Source organism: Engystomops pustulosus, chromosome 1 (assembly GCF_040894005.1).
Source record: "Engystomops pustulosus chromosome 1, aEngPut4.maternal, whole genome shotgun sequence".
In the NCBI taxonomy this organism is placed as follows: Eukaryota; Metazoa; Chordata; class Amphibia; order Anura; family Leptodactylidae; genus Engystomops; species Engystomops pustulosus.
This window is the reverse complement of record NC_092411.1, coordinates 292,900,510-292,925,325: the sequence shown is the minus strand read 5'-3', so window position 1 is coordinate 292,925,325 and position 24,816 is coordinate 292,900,510. Positions and strand designations below refer to the sequence as shown.

The window sequence follows — 24,816 nt, the reverse complement described above, 5'->3', positions numbered from 1 at the left end:
AGTTGCCTTTAATATACTCAGACATTGCAGCAGTATTTGGAACTGAAAGAGGGTAGACACGACCTCTAGGAGGAGAGGCGCCTGACAGGAGATCCGGAGGGCAATCATGTGGACGATGCAGTGGCAAAGTCTCTGCTTGTTTTTTGGAAAAAACATCAGTAAAGTCCCGGTAGCATGCAGGTAGACCCTCCACGGACTTGGGAGACACATAGGAAGTGGACTGGTAGACATATCCCCATGCAACGTGACTGGCATTCTGGTACCCAATGCAGGATTTCCCCCGTCTTCCAGTTAAGGACCAGAGTATGGAGTTGCAGCGATGGAAGACCCAGGAGGATGGATGAAGTGGAGTGTGGCAACACATAGATGAATAGTTTCTCCTTGTGAAGGACCCCCACTTAAAGACAGAACGGTTCATTGCGGCACCGGACCGGATCGGACAGGATTTGTTCACTGACTGAAGATATGACAAGAGGCTTCTCGAGAGGAACCACCAGAATGTGATGCCGGGAGAGCAGAGCGGCATCCACAAAGTACCCCGCAGAACCAGAGTCCAAGAAAGCTGAGACTTGTGTAGGAGTGTGCGTACTAACACTGAGAGTACAGGAACTGTCAGGTGTGGAGAAGCTGTATTCAGACACTTCTCCCAGGAGCCCTAGGTGCTGGTGTTTCCTGGAAGCTGGGGATGAACCGGACAAGCCTCGATGAAGTGCTTAAGACTGGCACAGTACAGGCAAAGATTCTACTTACAAAGTCTGGAAAGTTCCTGGATTGAGAGTCGGGCTTTGTCTACTTGCATAGGCTCCTCTTCAGACAGTGTGGTCAGAGGCTGGAGCGGCCTTTAAAAAGCAGGAGCCATACGAGGAAGACGCTAATGCCGGGCTTGTGGTTGCTCATGACACAACTCTTCAGCATGCTCCACTAACCGCACGTCAATCCAAGTGGCCAGGGGGATGAGACCACTCAGAGTAGGACAGTCATGTTTTAAATGTTGCCGATAGCACCACGTCGTTCCAGGAGAGCTTGAAAGCCAGGGTACGGAACTGAACAGCATACTCGCCTATGGATCAGTCCCCTTGGCGTAGGTTCAGCGGCGCCGTTTCTGCTAAGAAGGCTCAGGCGGGTTCCTCAAACAGGGACTGAAATTCTGCCAAGAATGCAGTATGGATAGGATAGCCTCTGTACCATAAAGGGGAAGCCCAGGCCGGGGCTTTTCCGGAAATGAGGCTGAGGATGAATGCTTCCTTGGAGCGTTCAGTGACAAACTGGGAAGGCATTAGTTCAATGTGCAATGAGTACTGAGTAATAAAAGCTCTGCAGAGCTTGGGGTCCCCATTGTACTTGTGGGGCATTGCAAGTTTGAGCCTTGCTTCAGCTGCCCGCGGACAAGACGTGGAGAAGCCGTAGGAGCTGCTGGAGCCTCGCACAGGTGCTGAGTAGCAAGCAGCTGTTTCAGTGTGGCGGTGAATTGGCCAAGTAGCTCTTCTTGTAAAGCAATCTGCTGGGACTGCTTGTCGTCTAGGCTGGTAAGATCAGCCAGAATCGGAAGCGGCACCTTGGCGGGGCAATGGCTGGATCTTACTGTCGGGGCTCGGGGTCAGTGGACCCCCTGGACCACCGCAGAAGATGGTATTAGCGGACACCTGGGACAAGAATATAAGTGGCACCCAGTCTATACCAGAGACCACCACAAAGTGGGATGGTCCTGCTGTGGCGTGGAGCCACAAGGTCATTCCACAGGTATGACTAGCCAAGGTGGTGGCAGCCAAGGTGGTGGCAGCCAAGGTCGAAGTATAGAATCAGCGGGCAGTCTCGGAGTCGGGCCCAGGCAGCAGAGATGCAGAGGTCAGAGGTCAGGTCCGTGGTCAGAAACAGGAGATCTAACAGAGCAGTAAGGGAAACAGGAGCAAGGACAGGAACTACGCTAGGAAGCTTTCACTATGGCATATAGCTCAAAAATCAGGCGGCGAGTGATGAGAGCTGCCAATCGGAACCTGGAAGTGACCAGCGCCAATCAGTGGTGCACTGGTCCTTTAAATCTTCGAGTGCCAGCACGCACAGGAGAGCAAGAGCATGAAGAGGTAAGTGAGGGCTAGGGGTGCCGCCCCAGAGAGGGGCACAGGTGTGCCTGAACATTGATCACAGAGTACCCATGACATTATTGTTTGTTTTATACATATGAAAGAATACATGCTAAATAGGACCTAACACCATCAACATCACCTTCATCAACTAAACTCAACATTACACATGTCACGTCAATGATTTTTACATATTTAGAATTTTTCTGTAGCCACTTCCAATCATGAGAAATCAGTGATTAGTTTCATCAGGTCTCAACATTAGTGTCAGATAAACTTAGCTTCATCTGTAGACACCACTTACCTGAGTGTACTTATAGAGGCTGAGTAGTGGGAGCATGGTGTGACTGGTGTGATATTTAGTATCAATTGCAAAAGCAGCCACTTCCCCGTGATTCCCACAGGAGTAATTGGGAACCTTATAGTATCTTCCTGTCAGGATGCGAAGGACAGCATGACCAGTCAGTAATGGATCTCCACATGTATCAATGATGTGATATCCCAGAGTAACATTGGGGAGAAGATCAGGATCCTTATTAATCTCATCAATGGCAAAGATGAACGATAACACACTCCTATAGATTTCAATTTGAACACTGGAAAAATTATCAATATAAAATAGTTACATTAAATAAAAACAAGATCAAGCATGATAAGAGATTATAACATGATAATTGCAAAAAATTAAATCACAGTAATCAGCAGTGAACACTACAAGGAGTGCGCTCCGTGTCACAGCTACCAGGTCTCCTTCTGGCTGGTGACTGGAGAATCCACAATCATGACTTCTCCTCATCTGTCACAGGAGAAAAATCTTGGTAAGAAAGAAAAACGAGAACCTCATCATACTGTGTGCAGGTAGGAGTTAGAAAGGGCAGAAGAAAAACAAACTACCATATATACTTGTATATAGTCGAGCTTTTTAGCACAAAAAATGTGCTGAAAAAACCCAACTTGACTTCCAGACTCACCTTCCAGCGCTTTCCGATAATCCAAGCGTCTCCTCTTACTTCTTCAAATCACATGTAGAATTACATTACTGGGGAGGCTGCTACATGTAGCATTACATTACTGGGGGAGGCTGCTACATGTAGCATTACATTACTGGGGGAGGCTGCTGCACGGGGTATTACATTACTGGGGGAGGCTGCTGCACGGGGTATTACATTAGCGCGGGAGGCTGATGCATGTGGCATTACATTACTGGGGGGGGGGCTGATGCATGGGGCATTACTGGGAGAGGCTACTACTTGTAGCATTACATTACTGTGGGGGGGCTGATGCATGGGGCATTACATTACTGGGAGAGGCTACTTCTTGTAGCATTACATTACTGTGGGTGGCTGCTGCATAGGACATTACATTACTGGAACAGCCTGCTGCATGTAGCATTGCATTACTGGGGAGTTTGCTGCTTGGGGAATTGCATTACTAGGACAGGCTGCTACATGTAGCATTACATTACTGGGGGAGGCTGCTGCCAGTGTATTACATTACTGAGGGAGGCTGATGCATGTGGCATTACATTATTGGGGCGGGCCAATGCATAGGGCATAACATTACTGGTTTGGCTGCTGCATGGGGCATTACATTACTGGGGGAGGCTGCTGCATGGAGCATTACATTACTGGGGCAGCCTGCTGCATGGAGTATTACATTACTGTGGGAGGCTGCTACATGGGACATTGCATTACTGGGGAGGCTGCTACATGGGACATTGCATTACTGGGGAGGCTGCTGCATGGGGCATTACATTATTGGGGCGGACCGTTGCATAGGGCATAACAGTACTGGGGCAGGCTGCTGCATGAGGCATTATATTACTGGGGGAGGCTGCTGCATGGGGCATTACATTACTGGAAGGCTGCTGCATGTATCATTACATTACTGGGGGAGGCTGCTGCATGGGGCATTACATTACTGGAAGGCTGCTGCATGTATCATTACATTACTGGGGTAGGCTGCTGCATGGGGCATTACATTACTGGATTAGGCTGCTGCAATGAGCATTGCATTACTGGGGGAGGCTGATGCTGGGGCATTGCATTACTTGTGCAGGCTCATGCATAGGTTATTGTATTACTGGGGAGGCTGCTTCATGGGACATTACATTACTGCGGTAGGCTGCTGCATGTAGCATTGCATTACTGGGGAGGCTGATGCATAAGGGCATTACATTACTGGGGCAGACTGCTGCATGTAGCATTACATTACTAGGGAAGGCTGATGCATGGGGCATTAAATTGCTGGGGCAGGCTGATGCACGGGGCTTTACATTACTGGGGTAGGCTGCTGCATGTGGCAATACATTACTGGGGGATGCTGCTGCATGGGGAATTTCATTACTGGGGTAGGCTTCTGCATGGGGCTTTACATTACTGGGGGATGCTGCTGCATGGGGAATTTCATTACTGGGGTAGGCTTCTGCATGGGGCATTACATTAGTGGGGTAGGCTGATGCATGGGGCATTGCATTACTTTGGTGGGCTCATGCATGGGTCATTGTATTAGTCGGGCAGGCTACTGCATGTAAAATTACATTACTGTGGGAGGCTGCTTTATGGGGCTTTACATTACTGGGGCATCCTGCTGCAAAGGGCATTACATTACTGGGGGAGACTGCTGCATGGGGCATTACATTACTAGGGGAGGCTGCTGCATGGAACATTACATTACTGGGGAGGCTGCTTTATGGGGCATTGCATTACTGGGGCAGGCTGCTGCATGGGGCATTACATTACTGTGGGAGGCTGCTTTATGGGGCATTGCATTACTGGGGCAGGCTGCTTTATGGGGCATTACATTACTGGGGCAGGCTGCTGCATGGAACATTACATTACTGGGGAGGCTACTTTATGGGGCATTACATTACTGGGGCAGGCTGCTTTATGGGGCATTACATTACTGGGGCAGGCTGCTGCATGGGGCATTACATTACTGTGGGAGGCTGCTTTATGGGGCATTGCATTACTGGGGAGGCTGCTTTATGGGGCATTACATTACTGGGGAGGCTGCTTTATGGGGCATTACATTACTGGGGCAGGCTGCTTTATGGGGCATTACATTACTGGGGCAGGCTGCTGCATGGGGCATTACATTACTGTGGGAGGCTGCTTTATGGGGCATTACATTACTGGGGCAGGCTGCTTTATGGGGCATTACATTACTGGGGCAGGCTGCTGCAAAGGGCATTACATTACTAGGGGAGGCTGCTGCATGGGGCATTACATTACTGTGGGAGGCTGCTTTATGGGGCATTACATTACTAGGGGAGGCTGCTGCATGGAACATTACATTACTGGGGAGGCTGCTTTATGGGGCATTACATTACTGGGGCAGGCTGCTGCAAAGGGCATTACATTACTAGGGGAGGCTGCTGCATGGGGCATTACATTACGGGGGGAGGCTGCTGTATGGGGTATTACATTACTGGGGGAGGCTGCTGCATGGAGCATTACATTACTGGGGGAAATTGTGGTCCCTTCTTCTTTTAATGGCCAAATATCCAATTCCCCTTTCTGGCACAAATACAAGACCTCCTCAATAGGGCAATGGATAGGCAAAAACCCCCAACTAGCCAGATTAGAAGAATTAAGTGCTTATGATAAGAAAAAATCACAGTGACTTCAAACAAATTCCTCCGTGTTCTCAGTCCTCTAATCACAGTGATGTAAAAATCTCTGATTGCAGGTGTTACAGGCGGGTCTCACCTGGACGGAGGAGCTGGTGCCATCAACTGGACGTAGTAGTCACATTGCGAAAAGTCACAATCAAGTGTCGAGAATTAAATTGCTAGCAAGGGAAGGGCAGCGCTTTTCAGAAGTTCCTTAACCCTTTGCCACCGAAGCCACTTTTCACCTTCCTGACATGACCCATTTTTTCAAATCTGACTCGTGTCACTATAAGAGGATGTATATTCAAGCATTCCGAAGTTATAACCAAGTGATTTTCAAACTGTTTTCTTGTGACACTTTGTTTGTTTTGTTAGTTTAAAAATTTTTGTGGCGGGGGTTTCAATTTATTTATGAAATGAACAGATGTTTGGTAAAAATTTTGGAAAATTCTTGATTTTTGAAATTCAAAATGTTTTTTTTTTTTTTGGACACATTGTCATAACAGCATAAAGACTTGATAAAAACATTTACCAAATGTCTGCTTTATGTAGACATGGGTTTTTTATGCATCCTCTCATTTTTGTAGGATGTTACGGGGCTTTGAACTAGGTGCGATTTTTCACATTTTCATAAAAAACATAAAATCCTGCTACTGAGGGACCTGCTCAGATTTCAAGTCACTTTGAGAGGCCGAAATAAAAGTAAAACCCCATTAATTGCCCCATTATAGAAACTTCACCCTTTGACATATGTAAAACATTTTTTATGAAGTTTGTTAACCCTTTAACTATTTTAAATTTTTTGGGCTAAATGAATGGTTTTGATTTAAAAAAATGTACAAATTCTCAGTGAATAAAATACCAAAACACTTCACACATTTTAATACCCTCTCTCCCGAGTATAACAATCCCCCATATGTATCCCCCAAATACTTCATTTTAGTGGGTCCTTAGCTTATTGATGAGATTTTATTAACTATTGAATGTATGGACGAAAAGAAAATAGTGAATTCTGTTTTTTCGGGCCGCACTCTGTACCATTAAAATAACATGATGGGGCAAATTTACTTACCCGGCCCATTCGCGATCCAGCGGCGCGTTCTCTGCTCTGGATTCGGGTCCGGCCGGGATTCATGAAGGTAGTTCCTCCGCCGTCCACCAGGTGGCGCTGCTGCGCTGAAAATCATCTCCACGCGCCGGAATGCACCACCTCGGACCAGGTGAAGGTAAGCGGTCACCAAGCGACACTTTTTCGGGTTTTAAATGCGGCGGTTTTTCCGAATTCGTCGGGTTTTCGTTCGGCCACGCCCCCCGATTTCCGTCGCGCGCATGCCGGCGCCGATGCGCCACAATCCGATCGCGTGCGACACAATCCCGGGGCAATTCAGGTACAATCGGCGCAAATCGGAAATATTCGGGTAACACGTCGGGAAAACGCGATTCGGGCCCTTAGTAAATGACCCCCATTATCTTTATTCTATAGATCACTACGATTACTGTGATTCCTCATCTATATATATATATATATATTTATTTGACATTTTACTGGAGAAAACCCAATATAGAGAAAATCTGACTTATTTTCGTATCGCCATCTTTTCTGAAGATGACTTTTATATTTGTTGTTTGTCGGAGCTGGTTTAGGGCTTATTTTTTATGGGTTGAGTTGTACTTTTCAGTGGTATCATTTTGACGCACATAACTTTTTTGATCACTTTTTGGAACATTTTTGTGAAGGTTTTTCATGACAAATGTAAATTTTTGGCCAACTTTTCAGATTTTGTTTTACGTGCTCAGCAAATTTGTCCAATAATGATTCTGAAATAATCTACAGCTTGTTATGGATGCAGCAATATAAATATGTTTTTTTTGTGATTTGGTAGGGTTTTATTTTACTTTATTTGATGTGTAAAGGAAATGTTGGTGATAAAGGGACTTTTACTTTATATAAATTATTTTTATTAAAAAAAGCTTTATTGAGTATTTTAAATATTTTTTATTTTATTTTTTTCAGGTTGGCTTGAACCAGTGATCCTCTGCTTATTCCTTTAGCACAGTGTTATACAGATGTATTACACTGCGTTATGTTACACACAGAGCGTGTGCACACATTCATTTAGCCAAAAAAAATTACATTTCAAAATTGCATCCGATTTTGTTTTATCCCCTGTAAAACAATTAAAGGGTTAATGAACTTCGTGAAAGTTGTTTTGCATACCTTAAGGTGTGCAGATTCTATATTTATGGGGTTTTACTTTTATTTCGGCCTCTTAAAGTGACTTGAAAGCTGAGCAGGTCCCTCAATAGAAGGATTTTGCGTTTTTTTATGAAAATGTGAAAAATCGCATCTAACGTTCAAAGCCCCAGAACATCCTACAAGTCATCATAAAGAAGACATTCGGTTAATGTTAGTTATCAAGTTTTTTTGCTGTTATGACATGTGTGGAAAAAGTAGAACATTTTCAATTACAAAAATCGAGACTTTTTCAAAATTTTCACCAAATATCTGTATTTTTATAAATAAACGCAAAACATACCACCATTTTTTTGTTTTTGTTTAGTAACATGAAGTACTAAGCGTCAAGAGAAAACTATTTCAAAGTCACTCGGATATGTTAAAGCCTTTCAAAATTATAACCATTTATAGTGGCACAGGGCAGATTTCAAAAAATGGGTCGTGTCATGAAGGTAAATAATCGACTTTGGCGTTAAGGGGTTAATAAATGTCGGGGTTCAGTAGATATTTATAGACTTTAAAGACTTTGGGGGTCATTTACTAAGGGCCCGATTCGCGTTTTCCCGACGTGTTACCTGAATATTTCCGATTTGCGCCGATTGAAATTTGTGTATTTTTTACTCTAAGTCTCCCGCATTCTTGAGGTTAGAAATGACCGCCGACATTTTAACAGTTTTATTTTTTTTTCTTACAAGTTTTCTGCAATCATCTATAAGAGCCCCAATTACCTGAGAAAGCAATCCTCTGTGGGGGCAGAGCTGTACTGGTCCAATTAGATCCAGCAGCTCTGATTAACCCCTGCACACCTGGCACTCACATGAGCACGGGGTCTATAGAGCTGGTGGCAGAAACATTTCACTACCATCTACCGAGGCTCAGTACATTAAAGATCTCTTTTCAGTCGGCTGGCATTCAGACGCAATTACATACCTAGTGATACAGGTTCCCAGCGACCCCTCCAATATGTACTCCTTGAACTACCTGCCGCTCTTGGAATGTACGCTCAAAGACATCTCTTTCTACGATTTAAAAAAAACCTGTCTTGGTTCAGTCGTATCAACGCCATTAAAATGGATATGCTACCCCTGTTCCTTTACCTTTTCCAGGGAGTTCTGATCCAGCCTCCTGCATCCTTTTTTCAAATCCATCAAGCTGAGTTTTGTTACGTCTTATCTGGGGCACAGCTCGCCCTAGAATTGGTTTGTCAAAACGGCATCCTTTTTGGTGAGGCTATTGGATTGGCACTATCACTAAGCATCTAAACAGCGGGTCCGGATTGAGCAATATAGCTCTACGATCCCACTACGTCTGCTTCCTTGGGTGCCTTTTCGACAAGTAGACCTGGAACCGTGGACCCTCTTCCATTCGCAGACTCTCAAATTATGGGATTCGCTCAATAGGTGTAAAATTCAAGACCACACAGCCCTCTGACACTCCTATTTAGAAATCCAGAATTCCCTCTCAGTTTCTCTGTATCCATCTTTCTGGGCCATTCGGCTAACAAGGATCTCCACGTGCAAGACCTTTTAGGCGAGGCCCCGGTACCTTAATTCAGGGACCTGGCCACAAACCCCGGGACATCCCATCTATCATGGCTAGAGCTCTCTCAGCTAGGTTCCTTTCTTGGTCGCCTGGGCTCCAATAGAGCTTTCAATGACCCTCTGACTTCCTCTGCCAAATTCTTCTGCCAAATATCTCCTCCGGAACACTGTATCTCACAAATATACAGTCTCTTAGTGAAAGAATCAGATAACTGTAGTCTGCCATATATCGCAAGCTGGGAGAGGGAATTGGGAGTGGCTTTGTCGGCAAAAGACTGGGACAAGGCATTTCCCTTTACCCACAAACTCTCAATTGTGTGTTGCTTGCAAGAACGCAACTACAAAATACTCTCAAGATGATATAGGGTCCCGGCCCTCCTGCATTCTGTCTATCCCTCACTGCCAGACATGTGTTGAAGATACGGTACTGAGAAATCTAGACATATGGTGGTTGTGTAGTAAACTTTTCCCATTCTAGATACCGGTATTTGCGATCTCTAAGACCTATCTGAACACCCCGATTACTGGTGAACCGGAAAGAGTCTTGCTTTCCATATTACCTGGTGAGATCGGGAAACTAAAGCGTAGCCTGCTTCCTTTTGTCTTATTGGCAGCACGCTTTTTCCTTGCTCCTTCCCCTGCTTTCTTTTCCCTTCTTTTATAGCCTATGTCATTGTAATTTTCCTAGATGAGTCTTGTTGGTATGAACGCTTTGTTTTGACCTTTGCACTGGGTGTATAGCCCATCATCAAGTAGGGTTCAAAATGCGATATATCACATGAGAAATATACTATAATCCACAACACACCCCTCAAGCATAGAACCCCTGTTGACACCCTCACAGCTGGAAGCTCTATTATTCTGTTTTCAAGCTGACATAGGGTGCTCCATATATATACATCGATAGGACAATGTCAGTGCTCGCAGAACTTCTTCTAGCCCCAGGGACCTGTTTCTATGATTATCAAAGTCCTTGGTCGTGCTTGCCCAACAGGAGGCCTACTTATGCTTCACCATTCCACGTATTGTACGCATAATATATGTCCACAGGTGTAATTTCTTGTATATCCCTTATTCTCTGTACTGTTTGTTGTGATTTTGATGTCCTTTACACTGTTTCTTTTATGTGGTTATATAAATCTAAAAACTTTAATAAAACTGATTGAACATAAAATCCAGGTGAAGTAAACTGTATAATATAGAACATAACATAAGAAGGAAACACACTCACTTTCCACAGAATATGTCTAACAAATCTGATCTGTCATAAAATGTAGTTTTAGTAACATATCTGTGAGCAGAGATCAGGCCGGCAATGATAAAATCTCCTTTCCTGTAATATTCATAGTCCAGTAATGGCACCAATGCTGATGTATATAATTGAAAATGAAAATTTCCATAACATGGTAATGATTGTAAGAATATGAAGCCATAACAAGTAGTAAGAAGAGGAGAGCAGCTCATGACAGGGACAAGGTCTTCTCCTCCAGCACAGCGTCCCCCGGCTCTGCAGATCCTCAGCACAGGAGAGGCACAGGCCGTCACTCTGCAGCCGCTTATATACACAACCGGGGACAGATTTTACCCTCAGAGACAAGAAGAAGGTTACAGAAAAAAATGAAATGATAAATAAATCTTGGACATTTATATATTATTGTGTAAATTTATCGCTGTTCATTTTCAGTAAATGTGATTAACTCTACACTGACTTCTCTGTAACATTGGAAGATAAATCCCAGTCTATGGGGGTCATTTACTAAGGGCCCAATTCGCGTTTTCCCGACGTTTTACCCAAATATTTCGGATTTGCGCCGATTTTCCCTGAATTGCCCCGGGATTTTGGCACAAGCGATCGGATTGTGGCGCATCGGCGCTGCCATGCACGCTACGGAAATCGGGGGGCGTGGCCGAACGAAAACTCGACGGATTTGGAAAAACCGCAGCATTTAAAAAAAAAAGTGGCGCGGGACTCGCGCTTAACTTCACTCGGTCCGGCTTGATGAAGATCAGTGCATTCCGGGGAACTTCAGCTCAGCAACGCCACCTGGTGGACGTCGGAGGAACTGCCTTAGTGAATCCCGGCCGGACCCGAATCCACCGCAGAGAACGCGCCGCTGGATCGCGAATGGACCGGGTAAGTAAATCTGCCCCTATGTATCTAAGTCATTGGATTGAGGTCATCTCATTCTCTAGTAGAGGTCACTTGTGATGCCCAATTAGTAAAAGTTGGAAGTTTTTTATGTTTGAAAGCTTTTAATAAAATTTCCATGCATCATCTAACAGTGTCGGGACAGGGTGTGGGGAGGGTGGACAATTACCTAGGGTGCCACCTAGCCTATCACCCTGGAAGCTCCATCACAGCCCTTTAATAGTAAATAACATCATGTGCATAAGCATAAGCAATTTGTTTTCCAAGGTGTTAAATGGAGAACGATGCCTCCTTTTGCTACTTTGAAAATCAGCCCTCTTAAAACCAATCATGACCTACAAGAAGTCTAGTACATGATGTGAGATTAAGCCAAACCAATATATGTATTCTTTGTTCGACCTACCTTGGTCATAGAGAGGACGCTGGCATCAGTGTCATCACTGAGGTAGTAGGGGAGTATAATTTAGTTTTTAATTTTGTGCTAGGGGCATGTAGTGAGCTACCTATATACTGGGGGCATGTACTGGGCTGCCTATATACTGGGGGTATCTGCTGTGCTTCCTATATTTTGAGGGATGTATTGGGCTTCCTATATACTGGGGGCATGTGCTGGGCTACCAATATACTGGGGGCATTTACTGGGCTACCTATATGCTGGGGGCATGTGTTGGGCTTCCTATTACTAGGGGCATGTATTGGGCTTTCTATATACCTGGGGCATGTGCTGGGATACCTATACACTGGGGCAGCTGTTCCTTCTGAATTAATGAGGATGTGCTGATGAAAAATATAAATTAGCTGTATATGCAGCGGGTAAACTGTGGTCATTTTAAGGAGAACATAGCTTTTATCTAAGGAACATTATACTGATAAGGAAATTATTTTAGAAAGCCAAAGTCACCAAGGTGGCAAATTCTGAAGAGATAAGTTTCAGCTGGAAAATGTTTCTATGATGTTTTCTACCTGATGGAGAAGAATTTCCAACAATAAGGAGGCTACATGAAAAATATTAAGATAGACCAGGCCAACACAAACCTAAAAGTGGCAGCTGAAGCCTAATTTGAACAGTAAGTGATGTCTGTGCCTGATGGAAGCCCATGTGTGCAGTACATTTTATGCTGGTATATATTTACTTGTGGTTATTTAATGTTCTTGCAGTATATTCATTGTTGGTTTATATTTATATGGTCAGGATATATTTTTATGTATTTGGTGTATTCATTGCTGGAATATACACTCACCGGCCAATTTATTAGGTACACCTGTCCAACTGCTCGTTAACACTTAATTTCTAATCAGCCAATCACATGGCGGCAGTGCATTTAGGCATGTAGACATGGTCAAGACAATCTCCTGCAGTTCAAACCGAGCGTCAGTATGGGGAAGAAAGGTGATTTGAGGCCTTTGAACGTGGCATGGTTGTTGGTGCCAGAAGGGCTGGTCTGAGTATTTCAGAAACTGCTGATCTACTGGGATTTTCACGCACAACCATCTCTAGGGTTTACAGAGAATGGTCCGAAAAAGAAAAAACATCCAAGAAAAAAAATCATCTCAGACTGGTTTCTTGAACATGACAATGAGGTCACTGGACACAAATGGCCTCCACAGTCACCAGATCTCAATCCAATAGAGCATCTTTGGGATGTGGTGGAACGGGAGATTCGCATCATGGATGTGCAGCCGACAAATCTGCGGCAACTGTGTGATGCCATCATGTCAATATGGACCAAAATTGAGGTAGTTCTGAAGGCAAAAGGGGGTCCAACCCGTTACTAGCATGGTGGACCTAATAAAGTGGCCGGTGAGTGTATGTATGTGTTTGCCACATTCATTTCAGGTATATATTTATATGTGATGTATTTTTGTTGGTGGGAAATATTTATTTGCACTATATTTACTTCTGCTAGGCCTATTTAAGATTATCCCAATTGTCCTCTTAGATTTCTTTCTTATGATTTTTAACAGGACGATGGGAAATAAAATAATCTATTCTCATTGATAATATATTCATAGTTGGAGAGAAAGTGGACAACTGTCTACAATATGTAAGTCAGAATCTAAAATCAGTGACTTGAGTGATACATCCATCCCCCATGTATAAAAATGTAGGCTTAAAAGTACTGAAAAGGCGGCACGGTTCAACAATGTTACCTATAGAGACTAGCCACGGAATTACAATATGTTGGACAAGGATATACTGCTATACTGTGTGCAGGAGAGTAGAAGCTATAAGCCATGTGAGGGGTGCTGTAGTCTCCTCACACAGCATAGGTGACATGAGGAGTTGTAGGGTCAAGGGTGAGGTTCAGATCCCCACAGTTTTACTGTACCTCAAATCAAGTTTTTGATCAGGAAGGTGTATAGGGTATCCCTGGTTTGGGACACAAATGTTGAGAAACGTGATCACACAGCCCCCAATTTCCAGATTGAGAAGAAACGGTCAATGAAGTTCAGTGTTTGGCTGATGTGGTTGGGTTTCTCAATGTATTGTATAAATCACAGATGGTACAATGGGGGCCAGTATCATAGTATCATAGTATCATAGTATATAAGGCTGGAAAAAGACGCAAGTCCATCAAGTCCAACCTTTAAGAATTAAATAAATGTTTTATCCCCATAACCCGTGATATTTTTTCTCTCCAGAAAGGCGTCCAGGCCTCTCTTGAACATGTAAGTTTGACCCAATTTCCACTAAAACTTGACTTTTATTTCATAACTTTTGCATCTCAATAATACTATAAAAACTCATCTGATCTCAAAATACAGTAGGACCCTGTTTATTCGGTCCTAATGTGGATATATTGCAGTTGTCCTGAAAAGTTTACTTACCCTTGCAGAATTTTAGGTTTCTTGGGCTTTTTTCAGTGAATATGAACTATAACACAAAACATTTTTGGCACTCATGAGATAACACCATAGTTTGACAATAAATGGCTTCACCCAACCAAACACCAGAAATGGAAAATTTGTTTTAGGTTCTCATTCATATTCAGAGAAAAAGGTAAAGAAAGCCAAAATTCTGCAGGGGTATGTAAACTTTTGTGGCACAACTGTGGCACAGACTGACTGCAAAATATAGTTGTGGAACTAGTACACTGATAAAGTGTCAGTACTTCCCCCAACAGTCCTATGTTTGGTGTATACTACGAACACAAAGGACAGCGATCCCAGTTTATGAGTCCAAGTGCTGATGCCTATGAAATTCTCTCGACATGTGCACCTATTTCCTGCTCTATGAGGTCATATAATATGATGAAAGACAGACAGGTACACATATATGTACAGGCGCAAGGCGCAGACACTACCAAGTTGGCCCAGTATGATATACTTCTGATTACTGGAGATATGGAAAGACTATGGACACATTGGAATAAGGGGGGGGGGGGGTAGCAGTCCCTAAGGCTGTGTGTAGATATAGCTAGATGCTTCTGTGCATATTAATAAAAAAATATGTTCACTGCATGATGTAATAATACTTTTACTGCCACTAGTTCAGCACAGAAGACTGAGACGATTTTCTTGTATAAATGGCGCCTATTACCATTATATACAGCTATGAGTTATATATTTGTATTACTTAAAATTTCATACTCCTCCGTGGCTAAAAATACTCCCCAAAATACTAAGAGGAGTATTATTACCCTTCTGAAAAAATGTTAGTGTGACCCCTGATGTTAGGTATCGCTGTGTCCCAAAATGTTTGATCTATCAAAATATAATAACGGTTCTTCCCGGCATTTAACCCTATAACAGAAAATAGCGCCCAAAGTCAATAATTATGTTTTTTTTGCTTTTTTGAAAGACATAAAAAATGTAATACACAGTGTACAAAACGCTGTAAAGTCCTCACAATGGTAGCATTGATAATGTCATCTCATCTCACAAAAAATGACACCACCCACAGCTCCACACACTGAAGTATGAAAAAGTTATTAGCATTTGTGGCGCGCAGTGAAAGCTGTAAAATCCGAGCAAAGTTTGCCGAGGGAACCCTCTCCTCAGTGCAAGACATTTGAAAGCCGCATACAGGGGGGTTATTTATCATACGCTGGCGCTTGTGCGTGGGCGTATCATAGCCCCGCCGCTTTTTTGCACAAGGTACATCTCGAAATAAATGCAGTGGCTGCAGCAAGTGGACAGGAAATCCCAGTGTAGGCCCACTCCCGGCCAGCTGCACCCGCCCCCCCCTTCTACGCAACTGACGTGGCACTAAGCAGAGCCACCTTCGTGGGGGGTCTAGTGGGACTGTTTTCAAAGGCCCTCCGTTTTTTCAAAGGGGGGCCTGAGGGGCTCACAGCACCCACTAAACTCCCCATTCCTGGGTCCTATATGAGAAAAAAAAAAATAAGGGGTGCATCTTTCAGGACATTTCATGAAAGGGTCATCTGGAAGGATATTTCATTAAAGGGGGCATCTAGGGTGGACATTTCATGAAAGGGGGCATCTGTTGTGGACTGGTGGGGCTATGTGGGACATGTGGGGAGACCACCTATATATTGAATGGGCATGTACAGGTTCTATCTATATGCTGAGTGGGCATGTGCAGAGTCTGGCTCATAATGTTTTGGTCAAAAAATCAATTGTGTATTATGTTATGCATCAACTGATCTTCCAGTCAGGGGCTCCAAAGTTCCTAGTGACGGCCCTGGGGCAGAGGCCCTGATCCCACACAGTGTGCAAAAACACATGAAGGACTTCCAGATTATGAGAAATAAGATTCTGGTCTGATGAGACAAAGATTGAACTTTTTGGTGCTAATTCTAAGCGGTGGGAAAAACTACCGCACTGCCCATCACCTGCCAAATACAATCCCCGCAGTGACACATGGTGGTGGCAACTGGGCCACTGGTTGAAGGAAAGATGAATGCAACCAAGTACAGAGATATTGTGGATGACTCTTCCAGATGCTCTGGACCTCAGACTGGGCCAAACCTTCCAACAAGAAAAGGACCCTAAACACACAGCTAAAGTAACAAAGCAGAGGCTTCCGAACATCTCTGTGACCATTCCTGACCGGCCCAGCCAGAGCCCGGACCTAAACCCAATTGAGCATCTCTGAAGACACTTCAACATAGTGACCACCAAAGTTTACCATCCATCCTGAGGAAACTGAAGTGGATCTAGAGGTAGAATGGCAGATGATACCAAAATCCAGGTGTGAAAAATTTCCTGCATCATTCCCAAGAAGACTCCTGGCTGTACCAGCTCCGAAGCTGCTTCTACCCATCACTGAGCAAAGGCTCTGAATACTTATGACCATGTGTTAATTCACTTTTCGTGTTTAGTAAATGATATCTACATTTCTGTTTTTTTATGTCAAATTGGGGGCAGAAAGAACATTGATGAGCAAAAACAGAACTTTTTTGATCTTACCAATTAATTAAGGGTAAAAAATTTAAAAGGGTCTGAATACTTTCCGTACTCCCTGTATCAACGGGATACAGGGCTCCAGGTAAGGGGAAATGAAGGATACAGGGTTTCAGATCTGGCACAAAAATATATTTTAAATCCAATTCATCAAATTATTTAATTCCATGATATTGTGCAGTTATTTATAATATTTTATTGATTGCATAACAAACTGAATAAATGTCACAATATATAATATAGCATGCTAGAGCTAGAGTAGATAAGATTTACACTTATAGCTGTGGTATACATTGTGTATGTCTTTTATTTCTCCAGAATGATATTTCTTGAGTTTTGTTCAGGTTTTAAAAGAAGAATATATACTTTAGGGAAAAATATACAACCCAGAACTCCGGCACATGAGGTCAGGATGGCGAATACCTCCACAGCCACCATGTATTTCCCTCTGGTGCTCAGATAAGCCGGGATCATGGCGATCCAGACACTGCAGAACAGCAGCATGCTGAAGGTGATGTACTTGGCCTCATTAAAACTGTCCGGTAATGTCCTCACCATGAAAGCCAGAACAAAGCTCACAGCTGCCAGGAGACCCATATAACCCAACATGGAGTAGAAGCAGATATCTGACCCCTCATTACACTGAATGATGATCTTCCCAGGATACGTGTGATGGTTATACTCTACATAAGGAGGAGACACCAACAGCCAAATAACACAAATAAGGACTTGTACAGAAGAACACGCCAGGACCACAGAATTAGAGACTTTAAATGAGACAAACTTCTTCCAGGAACTTCCAGGTTTGGTGGCTTTGAAGGCAATGCAGACTGTGATGGTCTTGGCCAAAACAGAAGAGACTCCAATGGTAAAGAAGATCCCAAATGATACTTGTCTCAGTAAGCAGGTGATGTCCACTGGACGACCAAGGAAGAAGAAGACACAGAGGAAGCTCAGCAAGATGGAGACCAGGAGGATGAAGCTCACAGTCCGGTTATTGGCTTTAACAATTGGAGTGTCCCAGTAAGAAATGAAGGTTTTTAATAAGAACAATGTTACAGCAGAAAAAGCTAAAGTGAGAACTATAAATATATAAATAAAATTGTCTTTTTCATAGGATAGAAACTCCACTATTTTGGGAAAACAAGTCACCTTCTTCTCATCAGGCCACATATCCACCGGACATTCATTGCAGGTTTTACTGTCTTCAAATACACAAAGAAATTAAAAACAATGATTGTTAGAAATGTTAAGTACGCCCACCCACCAGAGGTATGTAGTGAGAAGGCATATATGCACCGGACAATGCAAACAAGAAGGTTCATTGTTGGGAGACATGACATTCAGGCCTAGAATTATCAACTGTACAACGTGTAGATTGCCTCACTAATGTGCAGGGTGAGGTAAGTTATTAAATACTGGTGCATGTTCTTTATTAATCTGTCGCCCTCTGCACTACTCGGGAAGTGTGCACCATCTTTTTTTTGGTGCACTATTAACATAGAGTGTACAACATAACTTTGTCGAGTCACAGTAATGAATGTGGTGCAAGGTCCAAATCAGCACCGGCACACCCCTTTAAGTACAGCATTTAAAGGCGCAGCCAGTGGTGCCACAACCGCAGTTGCAGCTGTAGCGGCTGTTATTGGGCCAGGAGGCATGGCCAAGTCATAATTTATTAATGCCGCGCCCCTGTCCCTCTATGTTCTCTTTTCAGTGTCAGCTGCGGGCCTTCTAGGTGGCTACGCTAAGTAGGGACATAGCAAGGGACATAGTGGGATGGGCCCAGGGGCATGGAATGAATACATTACGACTCGGCTGTGCCTTAAGGCCATCCCTTCGCTGTTGTCTTAGTTGTTGCAGCCACGCCCAGCCTGACCTGCCCACCTCTTTCTGTCCTTCTTCTTCCCAGCTGAGGTCACGTGGTGTTAAGTGACCCGTAACCAGAACTGACACAAGGACATCCTGCAGCTCTTGTGCAGTGATACCAGGGGGTACTACTCCGGCTTCATAGTACATGCTGGGTACCTACAGCACTTGTGCAGTGATACCAGGGTGTACTACTCCATCTCCATAGTACATGCTGGGTACCTAGAGCGCTTGTGCAGTGATACCATGGTGTAATACTCCGGCTTCATAGTATATGCTGTGTACCTACAGCCCTTGTGCAGTGATACCAGGGTGTACTACCCGGCTCCATAGTACATGCTGTGTATATACAGTGCTTGTGCAGTGATACCAGGGTGTACTACTCCAGCTTCATAGTACATGCTGTGTACCTACAGCACTTGTGCAGTGATACCCGGGTGTACTACTCCGGCTTCATAGTACATGCTGTGTACCTACAGCGCTTGTGCAGTAATACCAGGGTGTACTACTCCGGCTTCATAGTACATGCTGTGTACCTAAAGCGCTTGTGCAGTAATACTAGGGTGTACTACTCCAGCTTCATAGTACATGCTGTGTACCTACAGTGCTTGTGCAGTGATACCATGGTATACAACTACAGCTCCATAGTACATGCTGTGTACGTACAGCCCTTGTGCAGTAATACCAGGGTGTACGACTCCAGCTTCATAGTACATGCTGTGTACCTACAGCACTTGTGCAGTGATACCCGGGTGTACTACTCCGGCTTCATAGTACATGCTGTGTACCTAAAGCGCTTGTGCAGTAATACCAGGGTATACTACTCCGGCTTCATAGTACATGCTGCGTAACTACAGCCCTTGTGCAGTAAGGCCAGGGTGTACCACTCCGGCTTCATAGTACATGCAGTGTACCTACAGCGCTTGTGCAGTGATACCATGGTAAACAACTACGGCTACATAGTACATGCTGTGTACCTACAGCCCTTGTGCAGTGATACCAGGGTATACTACTCCAGCTTCATAGTACACGCTGTGTACCTGCAGCGCTTGTGCAGTGATACCAGGGTGTACTACTCTGGCTCCATAGTACATGCTGTGTACGTACAGCCCTTGTGCAGTAATACCAGGGTGTACTACTGCGGCTCCATAGTACATGCTATGTATATACAGTGCTTGTGCAGTGATACCAGGGTGTGCTACTCTAGCTCCATAGTACATGCTGTGTACCTACAGCTCTTGTGCAGTGATACCATGGTGTAATACTCCGGCTTCATAGTATATGCTGTGTACCTACAGCCCTTGTGCAGTGATACCAGGGTGTACTACTTTGGCTCCATAGTACATGCTGTGTACTTACAGCACTTGTGCAGTGATACCAGGGTGTACTACTCCGGCTTCATAGTACATGCTGTGTACCTACAGCGCTTGTGCAGTAATACCAGGATATACTACTCCGGCTTCATAGTACATGCTGCGTAACTACAGCCCTTGTGCAGTGAGGCCAGGACGTACCACTCCGGCTTCATAGTAAATGCGGTGTACCTACAGCGCTTGTGCAGTGATACCATGGTATACAACTACGGCTCCATAGTACATGCTGTGTACGTACAGCCCTTGTGCAGTGATACCAGGGTGTACTACTCCGGCTTCATAGTACATGCTGTGTACGTACAGCCCTTGTGCAGTAATACCAGGGTGTACTATTCTAGCTCCATAGTACACGCTGTGTACCTACAGCTCTTGTGCAGTGATACCATGGTGTAATACTCCGGCTTCATAGTATATGCTGTGTACCTACAGCCCTTGTGCAGTGATACCAGGGTGTACTACTTTGGCTCCATAGTACATGCTGTGTACCTACAGCACTTGTGCAGTGATACCAGGGTGTACTACTCCGGCTTCATAGTACATGCTGTGTACCTACAGCGCTTGTGCAGTAATACCAGGGTATACTACTCCGGCTTCATAGTACATGCAGCGTAACTACAGCCCTTGTGCAGTGAGGCCAGGGCGTACCACTCCGGCTTCATAGTACATGCGGTGTACATACAGCGCTTGTGCAGTGATACCATGGTATACAACTACGGCTCCATAGTACATGCTGTGTACGTACAGCCCTTGTGCAGTGATACCAGGGTGTACTACTCCGGCTTCATAGTACATGCTGTGTACCTGCAGCGCTTGTGCAGTGATACCAGGGTATACTACTCCAGCTTCATAGTACATGCTGTGTACCTGCAGAGCTTGTGCAGTGATAACAGGGTGTACTACTCTGGCTCCATAGTACATGCTGTGTACGTACAGCCCTTGTGCAGTAATACCAGGGTGTACTACTTCGGCTCAATAGTACATGCTATGTATATACAGTGCTTGTGCAGTGATACCAGGGTGTACTACTCTAGCTCCATAGTACACGCTGTGTATCTACAGCTCTTGTGCAGTGATACCATGGTGTAATACTCCGGCTTCATAGTATATGCTGTGTACCTACAGCCCTTGTGCAGTAATACCAGGGTGTACTACTTTGGCTCCATAGTACATGCTGTGTACCTACAGCACTTGTGCAGTGATACTAGAGTGTACTACTCCGGCTTCATAGTACATGCTGTGTACCTGCAGCGCTTGTGCAGTGATACCAGGGTGTACTACTTTGGCTCCATAGTACATGCTGTGTACCTACAGCACTTGTGCAGTGATACTAGAGTGTACTACTCCGGCTTCATAGTACATGCTGTGTACCAACAGCTCTTGTGCAGTGAAGCCAGGCTGTACTACTCCGGCTTAATAGTACATGCTGTGTACCTACAGCTCTTGTGCAGTGAAGCCAGGCTGTACTACTTCGGCTCCATAGTACATGCTGTGTACCTCCAAAGCTTTTGCGGTGATACCACGGTGTACTACTCCTGCTTCATAGTACATGCTGTGTACCTACAGCCCTTGTGCAGTGATACCAGGGTGTACTACTCTGGCTCCGTAGTACATGCTGTGTACCAACAGCGCTTGTGTAGCGATACCAGGGTGTACTACTCCGGCTTCATCGTATATGCTGTGTACCTACAGCCCTTGTGCAGTGATACCTGGATGTACTACTCCAGCTTCATAGTACATGCTGTGTACCTACACTGCTTGTTCATTGATACCAGGGTGTACTACTCCGGCTCCATATTACATGCTCTGTATCTACAGCGCTTGTGCAGTGATACCAGGGTATACTACTTCGGCTCCATAGTACATGCTGTGTATCTACAGCGCTTGTATGGTGATAGCAGGGGGTACTATTCTGGCTTCATAGTACATGCTGTGTACCTACAGTGCTTGTGCAGTGATACCAGGGTTTACTGCTATGGCTTCTTAGTATATGCTGTGTACCTACAGCGCTTGTGCAGTGATACCAGGGTGTACTACTCCGGCTTCATAGTATATGCTATGTACCTACAGTGCTTGTGCAGTGATACCAGGGTGTACTACTCTGGCTTCATAGTACATGTTGTGTACCTACAGCGCTTGTGCAGTGATACCAGGGGGTACTACTCCGGCTTCATAGTACATGCTCTGTATTTACAGCTCTTGTGCAGTGATACCTGGGATTACTTCTCCGGCTTCATAGTACATGCTGTGTACCTACAGCGCTTGTGTAGTGATACCAGGGTGTACTACTCCGGCTTCATAGTACATGATGTGTACCTACAGCATTTGTGCAGTGATAACAGGGAGTATTACTCTGGCTCCATAGTACATGCTGCGTACCTACCGCTCTTGTGCAGTGATACCAGGCTGTACTACTCCAGCTTCATAGTATATGCTGTGTACCTACAGCCCTTGTGCAGTGATACCAGGTTGTACTACTCTGGCTCCATCGTACATGCTGCATACCTACAGTTCTATTGCAGTAATACCATGGTGTACTACTCCGGCTCCATAGTACATGCTGTGTATATACAGTGCTTGTGCAGTGATACCAGGGGGTACAACTCCGGCTCCATAGTACATGCTGTGTATTTACAGCACTTGTGCAGTGATACCTGGGGGTACTTCTCTGGCTTCATATTACAGGCTGTGTACCTACAGTGCTTGTGCAGTGATACCAGGGTGTACTACTCCGGCTCCATAATACATGCTGTGTATCTACAGCACTTGTGCAGTGATAGCAGGGGGTACTACTCCGGCTTCTCAGTGCATGCTGTGTATATACAATGTTTGTGCAGTGATAGCAGGGTATACTGCTACGGTTTCATAGTATATGCTGTGTACCTAAAGCGCTTGTGCAGTGATACCAGGGTGTACTACTCCGGCTTCATAGTACATGCTATATACATACAGTGCTTGTGCAGTGATACCAGGGTGTACTACTCTGGCTCCATAGTACATGCTGCGTACCTACAGCTCTTGTGCAGTGATAACATGGTGTACTACTCCGGCTTCATAGTATATACTGTGTACCTACAGCCCTTGTGCAGTGATACCAGGGTGTACTACTCCGCCTCCATAGTACATGCTGTGTATATACAGTGCTTGTGCAGTGATACCAGGGTGTACTACTCCGGCTCCATAGTACATGCTATGTACCTACAGCACTTGTGCAGTGATACCAGGGTGTACTACTCCGGCTTCATAGTATATGCTGTGTACCTACAGCGCTTGTGCAGTGATACCAGGGTGTACTACTGCGGCTTCATAGTACATGCAGCGTACCTACAGCACTTGTGCAGTGATACCAGGGTGTACTGTGCTGTGCCCATACATACAGGATAGGAGTAGTAGTACGGTGATGTGCTCATATATACAGGATAGGAGTAGTAGTACTGTGCTGTGCCCATACATACAGGATAGGAGTAGTAGTACTGTGATGTGCTCATATATACAGGATAGGAGTAGTAGTACTGTGCCCATATTAACAGTATAGGAGTAGTAGTACTATGCTCTGCCCATATGTATACAGGATAGAAGTAGTGGTACAGTGCAGTGCCCATATATATATATATATATATATATATATATATATATATATATATATACATATATATATATATACACAAGATAGGTGTAGTAATGCAGTGTTTTGCCCATGTATATATACAATATAGTAGGAGTAGTGCAGCACTGTGCAGTGTAGGATAAGTGCAGTGTAGGATATGGTGCAGTGGTGCAGTGTAGGAAAAGTATAGTAGTAGTGTAGAAAGAAAAAGCAAATACACAGACAGACATAAACACATTAAACACACAGAAAACATGAACCACTTACCTCACACTGCTCAGTCACCCCACAGCAGTGCTGCACAACCAGGACCTGTGGATTATAGTGATGTGTCTTTCATGAATGAGCTGTCTCTAAGAGTTGGCCCTTTTTCATTAACGACGAAAGCTGACTCCCCTCAGTGAGTCGATGGCTAACTTAACCCCGCCCCTAACAGGCTCACCATGCCAGACACAATCGGGTTAAAAGTGGTGTGGAATGGGGTGACTGGCTGTACGCTGACTCCCTATTATACATGTAATAGGCAGCCATTCAGGAGCCAGAAGAGCCGGCTCTTCTTAGTGAGCAGAGCCTAATGATCCAGCTCATAAAGAGTCGTAATTCGCATCACTAGTGAATGACATCATCTTACAGGTCCTGTAAGGTCAATAGCAATACATATGTGTCAGAAACACATTTATTACTAGAGAGAGCAGGGCATTGCTAGTTGCACTCCTAGGGATACATAGCTGGAAAGCCGAAAGCTCCTCAGTGGGCCCCTCAAAGTTCGGAGGCCTAGAGCCACTGCTCCCCCTAATAATAATGGTCCCCTGCCTTCTCTTTGGTAGCTACAACTCTGGAGTAAGTAATTTCTTAGCCTCTCCACTATGACACTGAAAAACAATTAACTGGGGCAATTTATTTCTAGAGACCGGGGAGGGGCATTTTTAAAAAACGGAGGAGTTATATACTGAGGTTGAGGAGCTATTATACATTCAGGGTAA

At 44.5% G+C, this 24,816-nt stretch overlaps 1 protein-coding gene across 1 annotated transcript; it reads right to left on the bottom strand.

The window, feature by feature from the left end:
- Positions 1 to 17,293: 17,293 nt before the first annotated feature.
- Positions 17,294 to 24,163, bottom strand: LOC140129910 (vomeronasal type-2 receptor 26-like). Its single transcript, XM_072150776.1, has 2 exons — positions 24,101 to 24,163; positions 17,294 to 18,192 (listed from the first exon to the last, which is right to left on the bottom strand). Exon 2 carries the CDS (start codon positions 18,158 to 18,160, stop codon positions 17,294 to 17,296), a length of 867 nt encoding a protein of 288 aa, XP_072006877.1. The 5' UTR covers positions 18,161 to 18,192; positions 24,101 to 24,163.
- Between the last annotated feature and the right edge of the window lie 653 nt (positions 24,164 to 24,816).